The following is an 18,090-nucleotide window of genomic DNA, read 5'->3' on the forward strand; positions in this document are numbered from 1 at the left end:
TGAATCTCCTTCTTGCACGCCTGAACAGCCGATTTGGCCTTTGTATGGTTTGCATCCGAAGCGTCCGCTCGGAACGACCACTCGTAATCACCACCCGCAGTATCCGAGAACTACCCATCAGCCCTTTCCCCCAAAAAAAGAAAAAATACATCATTAATCGTGATCGTTCCCTTCGCCTCCTCCGAACTTTCGTCGCACGTAGCGCACCACTTCAACTTCAAGGTGATGTCGAAACCAGGTCGCTTCTTTCCCTAGTCTATGATTCCTTGCCTCCCGGAATATACCTTGACAAACACATAGGTAGCCTGACCATCGCACTTTTCAACATCGGCAATCCGAATAGAATACTACCATTAATCATTTCTAGAGGGTGCTACTCCTTTTTGCTCGAATTCTGCAGCCTTCAAGATCTCGGGAATACGCTTCATAGCCCATTTTGAAAGATCCATCTCCTCCCTACATTACTATCTCGCAACGGATTCTACCATGTTCCCGCCTTGTTCCAAGCAGAACTCGTCACTCCTGTGGAGGGGCTGGGCATCTGTTCGGCAACCTCCCCCTGAATTCGCGTGGGGGAAATATCGACACCGAGTCTCTCTAACTCCTGTTTGTGATTTGAAAGAAAAACAAAAACCTTTTTCGATTCATTAATTTGCTTACTCCACTTGTAGTACTCTGAATCAAAGGGTTTAGTTTCGGTCTTTTCTGCAGAATCAGACATCTAAGAAAACTGTTCAACCTTTCTATGGTATGTGCCCTATTTCTAGAATATTCTTATTGGAGCTTGGTTTTTTATTCACGAAACTGCCTCCGGTTTATCGGTGATCCGTCCTCCGTACCCTCGGCACTGTTCCTGCTCCATCGACATGATATTTCAACAGAACCTGCTGATTCCTCGATATGATCCAAATGGACCCGATTTTATAAATGGGTATTAGGGCACACAATACTGTTTTACCTAGAAAATCTCAAGAATGGCTGCTAAACGTGGTATGATGCCGATTGAGTAGCGAGCTCATTTTGTAGGACGTGGAGGTGCTGCTGGTAACAAATTCAAAATGTCTCTTGGACTTCCTGCTGGTGCTATTATGAACTGTGCTGATAACACCGGAGCTAAGAACCTGTACGTTATTTCCGTCTACGGCATCGGAGCTCGTCTGAACAGACTTCCCGCTGCCTGTAGGGAAAACTGCGAAGTGGGTCTTATTTCTTAGCTGCCGGAGACATGTTCATTGCTTCCGTGAAGAAGGGAAAGCCCGAGCTTCGTAAGAAGGGTAATGTGCGTTCTTGCTTGCTTCATTCGTCTAGTCATGCCCGCCGTGGTCGTGAGACAGCGAAAGGCCTGGAGAAGAAAGAACGGCATGTTCTTGTACTTCGAAGGTAGCGTTTGGTAGCATGACCGAGCTCTAGATAACGCTGGTGTGATCGTCAACCCCAAGGGAGAGATGAAGGGATCTGGTATCACCGGACCTGTTGCGAAGGAGGCTGCTGACCTTTGGCCCAAGATTGCCTCTTCTGCCAGCTCCATCTGGTAAACCCGGAATGAGGAGTCATTTGAATGAGGTTTTGTGTTGTTTGTTTCCTTAAACACGCGATGATAGTAGCGGCTTCTTCACCTTCGGAATGAATGGAATCAGCACATGGGTGCGCTCTCGATAGCTTTCATATTCCGGGAAAAAGTCGAGCAGCAGACGCTCCTCGTAGGGGATCCGGTCATAAAAGAAGTACCACGACGCTCCGGCATAGAGAACCGTACAGACAGGATTGTTGAGGAGAATTTGCGTGCCGATCGAGAAGTAAAACCAGCCAGTATAGGCGGGATGGCGGAAAAACCTGCAAGAGAGCGGTTGCAGCGAATAACGTACGAATAAAGACCCGTCGTGACCAGTTGATGAGAAGCCTGCTTCGTTGTCTGGATGTGGTGGTTGAAATTCCCCTGCATTTGGATCTCTGCGAAGGCCCGAAGAAGTCCTCCACCCAGACAAAGCGTAAAGCCCAGCCAGAAGGTAATCCAGTGATAGCGCAGAACGGGCAAGAAAAAATACTCGATCCAGTACTCTGCCATTCCGGTTATCATGGCGATCTCATACTCAGGGCTCTGGTTCACCAGATAAGCTACAATAAAAAAGCTTTTGCAAAGCAAACAGTCAAACTTCAGCTCGTCCTTCCGATAGACTGCTGTGATAAAAAACTCACTCAGGTGAAAGGCTGTGACAAAAACGACATACCAAGACCAATTTATCTATCTGTCATTTCCAATGATTGAAGCGTACTCTCCAGATGATATGCACACCAAAAAGTTGTAATAGAGCGCTCACGAGAAAGAAGATAAGCAAAAGTCCTAGGATGATACCGCAGCTTATGATCTTGGCTCTCTCTTTGGACGAAAAACGCTTATTTGTTTCTTCCATACTTATTATAAAAAAAGAATCTGAACTCTCCGACTCCGACTCTGAGACTCTGCCATTTTTGTCTAGAAAGCATACACCAAATCAATATTTTGAAATGGAAGTAGCAAATTGAACAAAAAACACAGAAATCCTTAGTCGCCCATTGTTTCGATTTTCAAATGGTTGGAAAGGATATTCGAAAGCTCACAATGGCAAAGAATGCCGCCAAGAGAAGAAAGCAGCAACGAAAGGAGAAACATCGAGGACGCCCTCGGTACAAGGCCTGCGATCCTTTTTCTGGACGTAGTTACCAAGAAGAGGACCCAGATACGATGAACTTAGAACCCGATGCGAATGAGCTCGATTCGGGTTCGGATCATGTGGTTGAAGAGATTGATACATATAAAACCTATAAAGAGAAGCCAAAATACCGTCGAGATAGTAGAGTGCAATTGCAGGTGCTTATGCATAGTTATTTTCGCAGACGAATTGGAAGACATGAAGAAGCAGAGGAGAGCCGAAAAGACAAAGCAAGGCCAGGACTCACAGGAAGTAGGGCAAACGCTCGTTTTTTTTAATTTAGAATCCGTTTCTGCGCAAACGCGGTGAAACCATGAAGGATTATAATGTGCGTATGAACAAAGAGCACGCCCAGATCGTGACGGAGGAGCTGCGCAAAGCGCGCAAAGGTCCGGATCACCGCCAGCGTTACTTTGCTCGCCGCAAAGAGCAGCGCGAGGCGCGACTGAAGGAGAAGGAGCAGAAGACCAGCGAGCAGGAGAAGGAAGCCCGCTCCACGCGCCACACATCGGTGGGAATGGTGGAGCAGGCGGAGCGACCGCCTCAGCTGGACCAGATCATTAGCAAGATGATCGCGAACAACAAAACGTTCGCTCGGGAAGAAGCCAAGCTGAAGCTGAAGCCGAAGATCGACCGCGCTGCGGCGCTGCGCCAGTGTCGCCAGCACATGGAACGGTTTGATTCTGCTGTTTGCTTACACAAACACGAGAACAAAAAACACTGCTAAAACGTGCGAGAATCAATCGGCATGACGACGGGCGCGACGGCAGGTCCCGCCGTCTCAATTTCCAGCATGTTCGAGTTCATGACCCCCTCCACCGCCTCCGGCTTCATTGGCTTCTGGGCAAACCTCGGGTCGAGCGTGATGCTCGGGATCTTCGACACTCCATCCTCCACGTACGGCACCGAAACCTCGACCGGCCTGGGCCGCTTCGAAGACATCGTGATATATCGCTTGTGGGACCGCTTGCTGAGCGATCTCTCCGGCTTCAAATACGACTCCAGTTGCTCCACCTGCTCTTTGCTGTAGTTGTTCTTCAAGAAGTCGAGCGCCACTAGCTGATAGTGCGACTGCGCCATTTCGGGCGGCAGAGTGCCCTCGTTCTCGTGATTTCTCTGTCGTTTAGGCCATCCTTTAACCAAACACTCATCTCTTCTCGCATCTTCTCCTCCAGCGCGTGCTGGATCTCCGCCGACGGCGGCAGCTGCTCGTTCAGACTGTCCACGCGCCGCTTCGTCACCTGCGCCGCCTTCTGCGTCTCCAGCAAGCGGCGAAGATACGGGAAAATCACGCGGTTGCGCGTGGTGAGGCGCGAGTTCATCGGGTTGCTCGCGTACAACGTGATCGACTTGTTCCCGAGCGCGTCCGTGGTGCATTGCGCCGAGCCGCTCGTGAGCAGCTGGTGGATCTCGCGCAGCTCCGGATCGTCTTCGAAGAGGAAGCCGCGATCATAGAGGCGGAGAATGGTGTCGTAGTAGAGATGCAAGAACTGGGTGGAAGAGGCCTCGAACCTGTATTTATTCGTTTGTGACGTCAGAGATTGAAGGTATTTCATATGGTTTTCATTTCGAGCAATTACCTCGATGGCAGTGCTCTACAGTCAATTTGACGCCAAAAATCCACTTTTATAATCGAGCCAATATAGCTGGTATGCTTGGGAATCTGGAACTTGTACAACCCATCACTCCGCTTGGTCGTTTCATCCATAACATACCTAAGGACGTCCTTCAGGGACGAATACAGACTATCCGCAACCTTCGAAATCTTTAGTTGCTGATTCTTTCCAAAGTAGTGCAATTCACAGGTTGTTGTATTTACAACTACACTTAAGGATCTAACGAACACATTACCATCGTCATCTCCGTCCTTGCTAGTACGTTCACAAATGATTTCAAGCATTTCTCTACAGACATCCATAGCTCTCTTCGCAAGCTCATCTGTGCTCACTTTTTCTACCTTGTATGATTTTGGAGTAGGCATTTCGAATTGAATTCAAAAAGGGAGAAAAAAGCTAGAAATCTGACCAAACGTTTCATCAAGGAATAGCCACAAATTCGGCCATTCTAAAAATCCCCTAATTTTCCACCTCCATTTTACCGAAATAGGGCCTATTTACGTATTAAGTGCATGTTTATCATTTTTCTTCACTACACTCGATCGTTTTTTTGAGTGCTTGAAGGGAATGAACCACGCCCATCGAGCGCCTTCCATAGAACATGTGTTGTTCAACTAGGTCATTTCACTACTTTTGCTTGTGGAGAATCAAAAGCCATTTTGCTCCGGGGTGTATATCACAGATCTCATACCAATTTCGTAGATTCTTGTCTTGACTTTTTCACTTAATGTCTAATTCGGAACAGCTAAATCAAAATTTGATGGAGGAAGAAGTTCAGTACGTCCTCTCCAATAATAACCAATATAGAACAATACCTACAAGACACAGTGCTGTTTCTGTACAGGAGATCGGTGGATCCTACTTCATTCAGTACGAAGACAACATGGTCAGTCTTGCAGATCTGGCTCGCTATCGAAAAGTGTACATTGCGAATAATCGGTATATGTACGTGGTGAACATTGTATCTTGATGATGTGCTTGTAATTCTAGGTTTTGGGAGCCATTCTGTTGTTCACTTCTTTTTTCTCAAAGGCATGGTTCACCATTTGCATGTGTCTGATCTATTTCCTGAGTTCCCTGTTGTTTTACTATTCTTTTACAATGATTTCTAAGAGGTACACGTTGGTGGTACGATTTTGGTTCGTTCCTTTTATGAAGGCGATGACTGCGTTTATTTCGGGCATAGCGAGCTTTGTTCTCAGTCTCTTTTCGCTGAATAAGTCATCTTACGGAGCGCGTGGCTTTCTGGCTGTGGAGTTTGTAATCATCTTCTTCGTCTTCGTACTCCCAACTTCGTTTCCTCATTCCTAGTCCTGCCTCATCTACTGTGTGACGCGCATTCAGACCATTCTTCGAATCGTTCCAGAAAAATGTACATGTTCACTCAATGCCTCTCTCTCTCTAGTGTACCCTAATCTTCTTTAACAAACAGTTTGTTAACACACATAATGTTGAAAGAACGATATTATTTCAGGATCGATATTACTATTACTTATGAAATTATTCAATGACTTTAAAATGCGATCATTCTCCTGCGTCTTCTTATGCGCTATATTCTTTAACTTGAACAAATCTACACGTCGCTCCCTCTCTCTACTCCCACTCTCGACCTTCAGATCGATGCACCCATTCAAGCAGCTTCCGTACAGCTCCAATTTGCACAGTTTCGTCAGATCAATCAACGAGAACGCCGTGCAGAAGTCCACGCTCGCATCGCCGAACACCAGCTCCGTCAGCATCGGGAGAGTGTGCAGCTCCACTCGTTTCGCAAAGCGGAACGCGCCATTGCCGAGCACGATTCGGTTTAGCTGGGCGAACCCTTTTTATTATCATTCCACTCAACTCCTCGCCCTACATCCGTTGACTCCATTCATTTGGAGTTCCTCACTGCCATAGAAATTGCAGCCCGTCAATCCGCTCTCTCCCACGGTGTGGGGCGAGAGAAGGAACTCCTGGAGCTCCGGAACCGCTACATTTTGAGAAGGGGAGTCGAGAAGACGCACCGTCCAGAACGAAGGATTTATATTCGAAGAAAGAGAAGGGGGCGATTTCGATCGAAGTGACGCAAGGGCAGAACGAAACCTCGAAGGTGCGACGTACCTGCTCGACGAGATCCCGGGAGTTCTCGGGAATCGTGGGCTTTTCTAGACTTGTGAACGAGAAACTACCGATCTCGATGGTTTGCAACTCGCGCAGGCGCGAAATGCGGAAGGAGCAAACGTTTTTGCAGCAGTTGGAGCCGATTTTCAGGGTTTGGAGCTTTCGACACTCCGAAAGATCCATGTGCGCGAGCTCGTTTAGGGTATTGTCACTCACGACGAGCGTCTCAGTCAGCGTGCTGAGGCTGTCAATGTCCGAAAACGTGCGAATCACCACATTGACCTCCACAAAATTGTCTTCCAAGAACAGACCTTTTACAACCATATTTCCTTGACGGTCATAGGAAGTGCCTTCTCCGTGGCGCATGTCACGACACCAAAGACCTTCATACGCAAGATTCCCGGTTCCTTCATAATAACTCTTACCGTAACCTTCACGGCCGCCATCAATGTAGAAGCCTTCATAAATTAGCTCGTTCATCGAGTTGTAGATGCGGCCTACCCCGCAAGCTTCTCCATCAATGATCTCTCCCTCCCAACGAGTTCCGTCAGAGGAATCGATAATACCGTGCATTATCCTCTGTTCCGGTACGATTTCATCATTTATGGGCTCATCAGCTCTAAATTCCACTCTCCGTATGACTCGCTTCGTATCTTTATCGTAAATCAATCCCATGCCATTCTTCTTCCCATCACGCCACTGCGCAACGAGAATTTGATTCTTATGTACACCCTCGTAAAGGGCTCGTCCCATCCCTTCTTTTTTTAAATTAACAAGTCTAACTTGGTATTCTTCCACGTATTGTTGTACTGGATATCTCACAGTTTGACTTTGGTATACACTTCCATCTAAAGATTATTGTTCCCGTCGTGGATACTACTGATGAATATGGACATATTTACTAGTGGTGATTACAAAAACAAGAAAAACAAAAAGAAAATGGAGCAACTTTTAACAAACAGTAACAAAAGAGATCCTCGAATACCTGGATTACGATCTCAACTCATATCAAATTCCTCACCGACAAAGGTAAAAGACGGGAAATTACTCTCCTTCTCGTCATTCTTTATAAAGACCAAGTTATCGATACTAAACTCCGTAAATTGCTTCTTAAAATAGCGTAAGTCCAACTCGTCTGTCAATTCAAGGCGGATAGGCGGTTCAACCTCACCTCTCTCCATAGCGTACCAATCCAGTCCCTAATCGTCATATTCCTTCGTTTAACACCACCTTAAACCACGGATGCTGCTTCAGCTTCGCTACTCCACCCACTTGGGTAAAGGTGGATGGCTCAGCTCCCAACCTTTTGGTAACGTTCTTTTGCAGCAGTCCTCGCAGCAAAGACTGCAACTCTGGAGACAAAAACGACGGAATCCGAGGCTTGTTATGCAAGATCACATCGAGCATTTTGTTCTTGTTTCGAGACGTATACGGAGGATTTCCCGTCGTCATCTCGCAGAGCAGACAGCCAACCGACCACCAATCGACCGCCTTTCCGTAGGGCGTCGATGTGCAGAGAACCTCCGGCGCCATATAGTCATAGGTTCCGCAGACGCGGTTGTCACACATGGTGTCGTCGTCGATCGGGACGTCGGGAGAGTGTGGGTAGGGAGTTTCCTGCTGGCGATCGTAGCAAACGCCAAAGTCGCAGAGAACGATGTGGCCTTGACTGTTCAAAAGAATGTTTTCCGGCTTGATATCGCGGTGGATAATGCCGCACGAGTGAAGGTTTTCGACCGCAAGAATGACTTCGGCGATGTAATAACGAGCGACGCTCTAGGGATGGAAAAGAGATGATGTGTGCTACTTCATCGAAAAAACCTTTGTCGATTATATGCTTAAAGAGCTCTCCACCCTGACAAAAAGTAGTGATGAGGTAAAGCTGAAATTCACATTCAACAGCAAATGTACATTATCGTGTGTTTGAAAGGAACAAAACAAGGAAATTAAAAACGGGTGGCGGAGTCGGGACAGCACGCGGCGCTCGTGAAGTGCATAACTGGCCGCTTTCTCCGACTTCATCGACTTTTTGTTGATCATCTACGGAGAAAGAGAGTCTCTGCTCCTACTTTCATTGCGTACAACTTGTTGTTTAAAATACAGCGAACTAAAAGAACTTTTCCCATAGCTCCTTCTCCCAGAAGGTTTAGCAACACGAAATGCTGCGGACCAATCTGCTTTGGAATATCAGCAACACTGGAAATCTCCGTTTTTATATCTGGAAACATCTCCACTGTTATTGGCACGCCCTCTCCTTCAACTTGCTCAATGAGCTCATCCAAAGTCTGTCCTATACGTAACAATTTAAATTAATAATCGTACGCTTCTTTTTCTGAGGTCGAGGATTTTTCCCCTTCTTTTTCTAAACGTTATATAGATAGATAGATGGGCGGACATTGGATTTCTGTGAAGCCTGCTTTTTGGCTTGTTCTTTCAATTGCACTAATTCGAACGAATAGAACATTAATACTAGCGAATTTAGCAAGGTCAAACTTTTCTTCAGGCTTTGGGGAACTCATTGGCTCGGTAATACAAAAAACTGGTTTTCAAGTTTGTAGTGAAGATAATAGTAGTCAAATCTATTTATCTCATGAACGTGGTGTAATACAATAATTGAATGCAAGTACTAAAAATCAATACGAAGGCATAGAACCCAGAAAAATTGGCATATAGCCATCCTTATTTGATTTTTTACTCATGAAATCTTATTCATCCTATGGATCAAATAATACGGGAACTTGGAAGCCCTTCAGCCCATCTTTTGTAAGAGTCTGAAATTGATATTCATGTAGTACACAAAGGACAACAAAAAGATATTTAATTATATTATAACCCAAATGGATGAGTATAAAGGGAAATCCTTGTTTCAGCTTCGTTTAGAAGACTATAAGCGCGGAGTTGTTTCTGTATGCATAGTTATTCACATATTTTACTTTAGACCATGGGAAATAAGGCGCAAAGCGGAAATTCATTTAGTTCCTCGTATTCCTATGGAAACTCGAACAGCTTTGGGATAGGAAGTTCTGGAAATAATGCAAATAAGGGTTTCGGAGTAAATACTGGAGGTTCAACTGGAGGTGGCTTTGGCTTAGGAGGAAGCAATAATGGAGGAGGGTTTGGATTTGGAGGAAATAGCAATAATGGAGGAAACAAATCAGGTTTTGGGTTTGGAACGAATAACACCAGTGGAGGTAATACTGGAGGAGGATTTGGTTTTGGAGCAAATAATAATGGTGGAAACAAGGGAGGATTTGGCTTCGGAACGAATAATAGTAGTAGTGGAGGAGGCTTTGGATTTGGAGGAAACAATAATAATAATAATAATAATGGAGGTAATAGTGGAGGAGGATTCGGATTTGGAACGAACAATAATAGTGGAGGAGGATTTGGATTTAGTGGAAATAATAATAGTAATAGTGGAGGATTCGGATTTGGAGGAAACAACAGTGGTGGAAACAAGGGAGGATTTGGCTTTGGAGGAAGCAATAATAATGGAGGTAATACTGGAGGAGGATTCGGTTTTGGAACCAATAACAATAACGGTGGAGGAGGATTTGGATTTGGGACTGCTAACAATAGCAATGGAGGAGGATTTGGCTTCGGAGGAAACAAGGGTGGATTTGGATTTGGATCGAGTAACAATGGAGGAAACAGCAATAATGGAGGAGGATTTGGCTTTGGAGGAAACAATAATGGAGGTAATAGTGGAGGAGGTTTTGGCTTTGGAGGAAATAACACTGGTGGAAACAAAGGTGGATTTGGATTTGGAGGAAGCAATAATGGTAATGGAGGATTTGGATTTGGAGGAAACAATAATGGAGGAGGAGGCTTTGGCTTCGGAGGAAACAATAATGGTGGAAACAAGGGAGGATTCGGATTTGGAGGAAGCAATAATAATAGTGGAGGAGGATTTGGATTTGGGACTAATAGCAATAATGGAGGAGGAGGATTTGGATTTGGATCGAATAACAATGGTGGAAACAAAGGAGGATTTGGTTTTGGGACGAACAATACAAGTGGTGGAGGAGGATTCAGTTTCGGATCCAATAGCAATAATAACGGAGGAGGCTTTGGTTTCGGAGGAAACAACAATAGTAACGGAGGAGGATTTGGTTTCGGAACAAATAACAATAATAATGGAGGAGGCTTTGGCTTCGGAGGAAACAACAATAATAATGGAGGAGGATTTGGCTTCGGAGCGAATACCAATCCTAATGGAGGAGGCAATAGCTTTGGCTTCAATTTCACTCCGATGTCTGGAAACAATGGTAATGCCGGCATGGTTGCTGGGGGCGATAACTGGAGCGCGCATTTGAACCAACAGCCCTACCAACATGTCCGCTCCTACTTCTCAAAACCCGAACACGAGGCCATTCTCCAACAAGCAGCTTCGGCCACGCAACTGGACCACGAAAGAAAGGAATCTGCACGATCCTTCACCCCTTGGAAGGTTCCTCAAGAAAAACCGAAGGAAGAAAAGCCGGAAATTCCGGAGATCCAAAATCCATATCCCCAAAATCCGAGTGATCTTAAATCAGTGAATAAAACCATCAATTTCGTTGTTCGATATCATGATAATTGCCGCGTGTTGCATGTGAAAAGTCCTATAACGATGAAAGATCTAACCTCTGAAATCAAAAAGGAGTTCGGAATCGATTCCCCAATTATGTGCTATCAAGACACTCGCAAACTCAGAGATCCTTTGGTTCTGGATAGTTCGATGATTGTTATGGTTCTGGATGCTACTCATGATGAACAAGAGCAAGAGACCTATACAATCTATAAGCCAGAAATCCCCACTTTGACGCTTCCCAATTATTCCATCTCTCCTCCTCTCAGAGAATTGAAAACCTTCATCAATAGCGAATTGGAAGCCGTGCCCAACGTGGTCATCGAGCTTCCTGGAGTTGGAAAGATCGAGTGGGAGGAGCCCGTGAATCTTCGAGGAGTCAACCTCGACGAGATCATCAATATGGAGCGAACGAAAGACGGATTCTCCACCATCACTGTAATATTATCCTCATTTTCCTTTCTAATGAATAGGTGTATTGCAATATGGACCCAGACGATCCGAACTATCCCGCAGTCGGACAGGGTCTGAACCATCCCGCCAAGCTCACGTTCTACAACACTCACCACCCCGACGATATCTCAGCAGAGCAGTTCGAGGCCTTCCTGAAGGACCAGTCGCAAAAGCAAGGCGCGACCTTCGTGCGTTACGACAAGGCGTCCGGCACCTGGGTGATTCGCGTGCCGCATTTCACTCGCTACGGACTGGAGAGCTGGGACCTCGCTCGCGACTCCAGCCGAAAGCTGAGCCGTGAGACCAGTCGCGAGCAAATCGACGAAGCCCGCGCCAAGACCCCGCACCTCTCGCAACCCGCGGTGAAATCAGCGAGCGAAACCGACCAGGAAGAAATCCAGCGCATTCTGAGCGAAGTCCTCGCCACTCCCTTGCCGTTTCCCGAGGATTCCCGCGGGTTCTCCGCGGTTCTCGGGAAGAACTCGCTGCTATCCTCGGGTTTCTCGTGCATCCAAACCCGATCCCTGCCTCCGCCGCGTTCCACGTTTCTCCAGCGGCCGCTCCGCGCGCTCATCGACGCCTGCGCCTCCGTCGAGGGCTCGGAATTGCCCACCTCGGTCCCGCAGCTCTGCTGCCCGATGGGGAAAGAGCTCTGCGAGTTCCTCCCTCGCCTCCAGGCCTCCTTCCAGTCCGCCGACCCCGCTCCTCCGATTCCCGCGGGTTCAGCGAGCTCCGCAACAGCGGAGGTGGTGCGTCTCCCCGAAACCCCGTCGAATTCGATGGAATCGGAGTCGTCCTCGACGGACTGGGCTCTGGGCTCTCTCTACTACTCTCTGTTCTGGGAGCTCTTCGCCCTGCTTTTCTTCTCCCCTTCTCCTGCCCAGCGATCCCGCTTCGACCGCTGGCTCGAGCGTCTACTCCGCAGTCCTCTCGGCTCCAGCGACGCGCCGCTGTTTGAGTCGCACGACGCCTTCGCGGTCGCTGCGCAGAACCTGCTTCGGCACGACGTTTGGGCCGCTTGCGAGGCGCTGCGAGCCGACCAATTGGAACGGCTCGCCGTGCAGGTCGCTCAGATCAGTTCGCTCTCTCGGATCGGCGTGACCTGTAGATTGCTCGGATGACTTTCGAACCACCATGTTGTATCAGTTTCTGGATTGGCAGAAAAACGGACTTTTTTCGTCGATGACCGACTCGCAGATTTTTCTCATGTCGCTCTTGGCGGGGGACTGGAAGACCGCGAAGAGTTACGCGCTGACGTGGCCGCAGATCTTGGGAGTGTTTTACTGGTACGTGGAATCGCGGGAATGTCCGCTGGAGAAAGTTCTGGGAAATTTCCTGGAAGTGGTGGAAAATTCAAGGAAAATCGAGAGTGTTGCAGGGAGTGAAAATGGGAAAGAAGGAATAATTGAGCTGATGAAGCTGTTTGTGGCGATGAGGGAAGGGAAAGAGACATCGTTCATGTCGGTTTTGAATGAGCAGAGTAAATGATGGTTCATGGTGGAGATCGCATGTAGATTATTCGAAGAATTCGATGGAATACTTTAATCCGCTGTTACTCACTCAGTTCCTGTCTGCCTGTCCGATGCTCTTCGTTCCTCCAGACCTGCTTCCAAAACTCGTTTCACTACTCTCCGATCAGCTTGAATCGAGCGGAGAGTGGCAGCTCGCTTGCGCAGTGTGCATGTTTCATCCGTACGAACCGGTGCGCACGGAATTAGTTCGCTTGATCATTTCCCGCCATGTACACGAACCGTTCAACACCTTTGACTTTCAAAATTTATCCGATTTCACGTCTTTTATCCAGAGCAGCCCTTCCTTCCAATTCTTATTCCACACGTTACACATCTCCTCCAATCTCGTGTTTACCGAACTTGTTCAATTTGCTCGCGCAAGCGACAACGTCAAACTCGAAATCATGTGTCAATTTGCTTTATCGAACTATTCACGAGCTTTCGATCTGCTCTTCCGTTACTACATCCAGCCAGAACTTATGGGTGAACGTCCTGACGACGTTGCAGCGAATCTGCAGCTATTTGAAGGGAACGAAGAGAAAGTGCAGCGATGGGCGACATTAGGTTTGGTGGTAACGCAATATTTGGAATTCATGGGGGAGTCGGAAATTGTGACGTGTGACCGAGCGCTGGAGTTGCTCCAGCAAATCGAAGACATGAAAAAAGAGGAGGATTTGTTTTCTGGAAATGAGATGATTCGATTGACGCAGGAAATGAGCTATCAAGTACTAAATAAAACAATAGAGAATCTTGGAAAGACAAAGCGAGATATTTCCGTTCTGGAAAAGGTTGGCATGAGAGTTAATGCTCTGGGAAACTATTACATGAAGAAGTCTCGTTTGCAAGCGTCTCTAGAGGAAATTTTAAGGTCTTGTTGCATTGTTTGTGCAAAAACCTCTTGTGTTTGAGAAAAAAAATGTATCCATACAACCGCGGTTGTGGAAGGGCGTTTCGTTCAAAAGGTGGCAGATGAAGAATCGTAATCGTTGGCATATACATTCTATTTAATATTAAATGATTCTCACTTTCCAGACAAGCTTCCCTTCTGTCGATGAGGAAGACAGATATACGGATATTGATGTTCCTAAGACCCGTACCGTTGATGATGTACCTATATGCGCTTTTATCTTAACGGTAGCTGTTTAAAGTGGTATGTGCCGAAACTGGAGTGTCCTTGACTTCTCCCATGGAACTTAAGATTAATGATGTTTTGTATAATCGTAACGATAAGCGAACCATTGAAGAGGCTGGTATTAGTTTGGCGTACCTTTGATCCTAGGTATTAACGAGTACGATATGGTTGAGGTTAAAATCTTAAAGAACGGCGGCAAGCAGATTCCTGGAAACGGTACGAATTTCCTCCTCATCTTATCAATAGTCACTGTAATGGATCTTTACAAGGCCCTTGGAACCCGTCTTGCGAATACGAATCTGGGCACTCTGGGTTTCCTCTCATCAATTTCTTCACTTGTAGAGCCTTCTTCCAAGCCCGTCGAGGAACCCAAGGCTCCCGAACCAGTTTCTGCTCCTGCTCCTGCTCCTGCTCCTGCTCCTGCTCCTGTTTCGACTCCCGCTGTTGCTCCTGCCCCTGTATCTGCTCCCGTTGCTCCCGTTGCTCCCGTTGCTCCCGTTGCTCCCACGGCCCCCGCGGCTCCCATTGCTCCGATCTCCGTCCCCAAGCCGAATGCATTCTCCATTAAGGCTCCGGCTGCCAAGGTCAACGCCTTCGCTGTGAAGGCGGGAGCTAATAAGTTTACGATTAAGAAACCTTAAGTGAGGTTGTTTGTTGGAAAGGCACGGAGAAGTATGGGTACAAGTGCTCTGCTTGCTACTATGACGCTGAGCGTCCTGTGCAAGGCATGTCGTGGAACCTTGTACGCGGTAATTTAATGACAGAACTGTGAGTCGATAGCTCTCCAGAAATGCAGATCATAGTTATTCGTTCAATCCGGGCGTAATTAGTTTGTCTTCGGAAGTATGTGTTTTCCCGAGTTTTCGCTGATTTGCAGCTGATCAAGCTTTTGTTTTCTTTCACAATTTTCAAATGGAGAGTGGCCAAAGGATTATCAACTCGCTGTGATCTTAGTTTCCGTGAAATTCTGCTTCTACTAATCCCATCTACGCTCTTGGTTGCATCCGGTTCGATCTACTACTCTCTGCAAAGAACGTTTGAGGATGAGCTCGTAATTCAAGTGCTTTTGTGTCTTCTGTTTCACGTGCAGTCGCTATTTTCCTATGAAGTCGTCGTCACTGCGATCATCTCCTATCTCTGGCTGAAGCGCCGGTATTCTCTCCGTTTCGATCTGATTTAGTCATTCAGCTGCGCATTGGATGGCTCTGCTGCTGTTAAGCACATCCCTCACTGCCATCGAAATGCAATCGAATCCTTCATGGACGCTCTACGATATCCCGCTCTACGGAACGTTTCTTAGTCTCTTTTCCGTGCTGCTGACCTCCGTTGCGAACGTTCTCAAGGAACGTCTTTTGAAGTTTCGACACTCCGATGCTTTGTTCCAACAGATTTCGTGGCTCGCTTTGTAGCTTCACTCATTGCTCTCTTTACATAGCTGGAAGTCTATTGTGAGTGTAGTGGTCACCTGGATACGAAATGGAGCTTCCACGCCACAGAAAATCTCATTTCGCAATTTCAACGGATTTGCATTTCTTCTGATCATAACGTAGCGAAAGGGAGGGAATTCGATGCAAGAGAAGCCATTAGCGACCTATCGACAACATTGATCCAGAAACGCTCGAACGCCGTCGTAGAATCCATCTTAGCGTGCTCTTCGCTCGTTCTTGCGTCGTTCTTCGTGTCTTTCTTACTTGAAAGGGAAATCCCATATCCTTCTTGGAACCGCGTCGTTGCCTTGACTCCACTTTGAGCTTTTACTTGTCTGTTGCGAACGTGGGCATAGCGCTGTACATTTACAAAACCACACCAAGACCTCCCGCACCTATCGATGACGCGCCGCAGCAGGCGAAAGCGGTCTCGGAATCGATCGAAATTGAATCGGATTGAAAGAAAAGATCGTTTGTGCGCTCGTTCGTTCGTTTGTTTGTTGGAAAGCAAAATTTGGAGGGAAAACTGGCGGCAGAATTTTCTTTCTTCTCACACGATACAATGGATTTCCAAGGTATTCTGAGCGAATTTGCTGTGATAATGAATAGATACGAATAATTATGGATATGGAAATAATGCTTTCGGAGGAGAAGGGTATGGCCAGAATGGAGGCAACGGAATGTATGGAGGGGGAGCATACAATCCAAACCCAACATCTTATACTGGTACCGGTGGACCTATTTCTCCAAGTCATGTAATGAATCATCGAGTCGTGTAATCTAGCCTGCCGCGTCGCGACCCATCATTCCTATCGTTGTTTCCATGATCGGTCGTCTCATTTCCCATTCCGAGGGAAACTTCCAGTATTTTGATTCTTCTATATCCACAGTGAGTTTAACGTGAAGCTGTGAGTCTAGATTTCCGTTTGCGGAATTATCTGCAATATAAAGCAAGGATCTTCGGAGCGGAAGTCCTTCACAATCCACGACGGCACAGGAGCAATCCAAGCGACCTTCTACGTGCAGAACGACAATCAGCAGTTTGCGTACAAGTTATCGTGTGTTTGTGAGTAGAACGGACGGCTACGTGCGAGTTATTGGAACGCTGCGCCAATTCCAGGACAAGGTGGAGATCAGCGGATATCATTGCGATCCGATAAGCAGTTTCAATGAAATAACGATCCACTATTTAAGTTGCATTCAGAGCTATTTATATTTCAAAAAACGATCGAATCCCGCATTGACCTCGACATCAAATGCAATGAACACATCAGACAGCGACGACTTGGAGACGAAAGTAGATCGATTGCTTTTGTTTTGATCGTGTTCAGATCTTGAAATACATTCGAATGAACCAACAGCAGAACGGATCGTCGACGTCCCAATTTGATTTGATGCAACGGTTCGAATCGGAGGGATACGACCGAAGCGCTGTGGAGTGGGAACTGTGCATGGAATCGAGTGTAGATTTGCATTGAAAACGCTGACGGAGGAAATGAAGGTGTACATGCCTGAGCCTGATTCATATACTTGTGATTTTTATGTTTGTTTGACAAGGGAGATGGATGAAAAAAGGATACTTGATCCGAATGTTTCAATCTTGCAAAGGATTGGCAATGAGACCAACAGTTGGTTTAATTCTAGTAATTGTCATGTCAATAATTCATAGTCCTTACTGTACTATTGACATGCTACAAACACACCGTGTTGCCTCCTTTGCAACCACAACTCCCTCCAACTCCTGTTTCAAACAAACAAAATCCTAAATGAAGAAGCATAGAGTTTACAATCCAGGGAGAGGAAACCTTCCAACAGGTGTAGGTGATGTTTGGGTAGAGTTACTCTGTGTAGGCGAAATATTGAAACGCTGCGGATACGCTGTTCCTTGAGAAGGGATCGGAACCAAGTAATATCCATTTGGAGAAACCATCGTTGGACCCATGTAGTAGGTGGGAACTTGGGACATGTACTGATTGTGAGAAACTGTGATTTCTTCAGCTGCTGTTGATTCCAGGCCTTGCTCAACCCCGGAAGGCTGACCATCGACATTCAGACCAACATCATCGTGGTTCAAGGGAGAATGGTCAGCTGGATGATTACTAAGAAACGCCTGCTGTGACTGAACGCGTTTCATCTCGCGCGAGGCAACCTCCAGTAATGCTTGAAAAGAACTGTTCCTCTACCATTGAATTGGAGCGACAATTGGTACATCTGAGTCGTACAAACTGCTTAACCCACTATCTACCGAGATGCTCTTTCCATTCTCGCGAGCGCTATCTGAACGCTTTCGGGACATTGACAAACGCTCTCGAGAGACAGACCTAGATAAGAAGCCGGAAGGAAGGCAACTTCGACAAATTCTTCTTTGTTCCGTCATCTTTCAGTTTGTTCTTTTCGCAGGGATTGCAAACTAATCTGCGTTTATATCTAATCATTACGTACACACACAAAACCACCACCTTTGCCGCATACACTGCTCACCAGGTCTGTGGTCGCATTTTGGGTAACCTAGACATTGACAGTGCGAGCACTGGACCTCATTACACCAGATACACTTATTTGGTCTAGGACCAGGCTTTTTCTATCAAGAT

General features: G+C 46.6%; 11 protein-coding genes; 6 read left to right on the forward strand and 5 right to left on the reverse strand.

The window, feature by feature from the left end:
- Window positions 1-110: 110 nt before the first annotated feature.
- Window positions 111-735, reverse strand: GSBLH_T00001132001 (uncharacterized protein; the record flags this gene model as incomplete). XM_013039478.1 has 5 exons in its annotated part: window positions 635-735; window positions 486-604; window positions 378-456; window positions 285-347; window positions 111-251 (listed from the first exon to the last, which is right to left on the reverse strand). Exons 1-5 carry the CDS (start codon window positions 719-721, stop codon window positions 111-113), a joined length of 489 nt encoding a protein of 162 aa, XP_012894932.1. The 5' UTR covers window positions 722-735.
- A 286-nt stretch (window positions 736-1,021) lies between these two features.
- Window positions 1,022-1,568, forward strand: GSBLH_T00001133001 (uncharacterized protein). XM_013039479.1 has 4 exons: window positions 1,022-1,179; window positions 1,215-1,274; window positions 1,309-1,380; window positions 1,411-1,568. The coding sequence occupies exons 1-4, from the start codon at window positions 1,089-1,091 to the stop codon at window positions 1,533-1,535; spliced, it is 348 nt and encodes a 115-aa protein (XP_012894933.1). The 5' UTR covers window positions 1,022-1,088; the 3' UTR covers window positions 1,536-1,568.
- A 15-nt stretch (window positions 1,569-1,583) lies between these two features.
- On the reverse strand, window positions 1,584-2,411 carry GSBLH_T00001134001 (uncharacterized protein; the record flags this gene model as incomplete). Its single annotated transcript, XM_013039480.1, has 4 exons — window positions 1,584-1,833; window positions 1,866-2,115; window positions 2,146-2,242; window positions 2,274-2,411. The coding sequence occupies 4 exons, from the start codon at window positions 2,409-2,411 to the stop codon at window positions 1,584-1,586; spliced, it is 735 nt and encodes a 244-aa protein (XP_012894934.1).
- Window positions 2,412-3,471: 1,060 nt separating this feature from the next.
- GSBLH_T00001135001 (uncharacterized protein) lies at window positions 3,472-4,693 on the reverse strand (the record flags this gene model as incomplete). XM_013039481.1 has 4 exons in its annotated part: window positions 4,542-4,693; window positions 4,315-4,511; window positions 3,838-4,285; window positions 3,472-3,806 (listed from the first exon to the last, which is right to left on the reverse strand). Exons 1-4 carry the CDS (start codon window positions 4,669-4,671, stop codon window positions 3,472-3,474), a joined length of 1,110 nt encoding a protein of 369 aa, XP_012894935.1. The 5' UTR covers window positions 4,672-4,693.
- A 340-nt stretch (window positions 4,694-5,033) lies between these two features.
- On the forward strand, window positions 5,034-5,617 carry GSBLH_T00001136001 (uncharacterized protein; the record flags this gene model as incomplete). Its single annotated transcript, XM_013039482.1, has 2 exons — window positions 5,034-5,267; window positions 5,297-5,617. 2 exons carry the CDS (start codon window positions 5,034-5,036, stop codon window positions 5,615-5,617), a joined length of 555 nt encoding a protein of 184 aa, XP_012894936.1.
- A 29-nt stretch (window positions 5,618-5,646) lies between these two features.
- On the reverse strand, window positions 5,647-7,318 carry GSBLH_T00001137001 (uncharacterized protein; the record flags this gene model as incomplete). XM_013039483.1 has 7 exons in its annotated part: window positions 7,287-7,318; window positions 6,844-7,254; window positions 6,465-6,813; window positions 6,162-6,430; window positions 5,910-6,125; window positions 5,748-5,879; window positions 5,647-5,717 (listed from the first exon to the last, which is right to left on the reverse strand). The coding sequence occupies exons 1-7, from the start codon at window positions 7,300-7,302 to the stop codon at window positions 5,647-5,649; spliced, it is 1,464 nt and encodes a 487-aa protein (XP_012894937.1). The 5' UTR covers window positions 7,303-7,318.
- A 5,245-nt stretch (window positions 7,319-12,563) lies between these two features.
- GSBLH_T00001139001 (uncharacterized protein) lies at window positions 12,564-13,848 on the forward strand (the record flags this gene model as incomplete). Its single annotated transcript, XM_013039484.1, has 2 exons — window positions 12,564-12,909; window positions 12,944-13,848. The coding sequence occupies 2 exons, from the start codon at window positions 12,564-12,566 to the stop codon at window positions 13,846-13,848; spliced, it is 1,251 nt and encodes a 416-aa protein (XP_012894938.1).
- A 106-nt stretch (window positions 13,849-13,954) lies between these two features.
- Window positions 13,955-14,717, forward strand: GSBLH_T00001140001 (uncharacterized protein; the record flags this gene model as incomplete). XM_013039485.1 has 5 exons in its annotated part: window positions 13,955-14,047; window positions 14,079-14,190; window positions 14,220-14,288; window positions 14,319-14,384; window positions 14,415-14,717. The coding sequence occupies 5 exons, from the start codon at window positions 13,955-13,957 to the stop codon at window positions 14,711-14,713; spliced, it is 639 nt and encodes a 212-aa protein (XP_012894939.1). The 3' UTR covers window positions 14,714-14,717.
- Window positions 14,718-14,746: 29 nt separating this feature from the next.
- GSBLH_T00006204001 (uncharacterized protein) lies at window positions 14,747-15,481 on the forward strand (the record flags this gene model as incomplete). The annotated part of the gene is made up of 4 exons (XM_013039486.1): window positions 14,747-14,814; window positions 14,876-14,915; window positions 14,950-15,224; window positions 15,253-15,481. The coding sequence occupies 4 exons, from the start codon at window positions 14,747-14,749 to the stop codon at window positions 15,479-15,481; spliced, it is 612 nt and encodes a 203-aa protein (XP_012894940.1).
- Window positions 15,482-16,106: 625 nt separating this feature from the next.
- GSBLH_T00001141001 (uncharacterized protein) lies at window positions 16,107-16,977 on the forward strand (the record flags this gene model as incomplete). XM_013039487.1 has 5 exons in its annotated part: window positions 16,107-16,254; window positions 16,284-16,388; window positions 16,418-16,545; window positions 16,574-16,796; window positions 16,831-16,977. Exons 1-5 carry the CDS (start codon window positions 16,180-16,182, stop codon window positions 16,975-16,977), a joined length of 678 nt encoding a protein of 225 aa, XP_012894941.1. The 5' UTR covers window positions 16,107-16,179.
- Window positions 16,978-17,245: 268 nt separating this feature from the next.
- GSBLH_T00001142001 (uncharacterized protein) lies at window positions 17,246-17,548 on the reverse strand (the record flags this gene model as incomplete). The annotated part of the gene is made up of 1 exon (XM_013039488.1): window positions 17,246-17,548. The coding sequence occupies one exon, from the start codon at window positions 17,546-17,548 to the stop codon at window positions 17,246-17,248; it is 303 nt and encodes a 100-aa protein (XP_012894942.1).
- Window positions 17,549-18,090: the final 542 nt, after the last annotated feature.

Source organism: Blastocystis hominis (genome assembly GCF_000151665.1).
Source record: "Blastocystis hominis, Singapore isolate B (sub-type 7) whole genome shotgun sequence assembly, scaffold_1".
In the NCBI taxonomy this organism is placed as follows: Eukaryota; class Bigyra; order Opalinata; family Blastocystidae; genus Blastocystis; species Blastocystis hominis.

Excerpts from the sequence above, each read along its gene's own strand:
- GSBLH_T00001133001 (XM_013039479.1), top strand. The coding sequence starts at position 1,089 with ATGAACTGTGCTGATAACACCGGAGCTAAGAACCTGTACGTTATTTCC. Across the intron at positions 1,180-1,214 it reads GAACAGACTTCCCGCTGCCT|CTGCCGGAGACATGTTCATT; the intron begins GTAGGGAAAACT and ends CTTATTTCTTAG. Across the intron at positions 1,275-1,308 it reads GCCCGAGCTTCGTAAGAAGG|TCATGCCCGCCGTGGTCGTG; the intron begins GTAATGTGCGTT and ends TCATTCGTCTAG.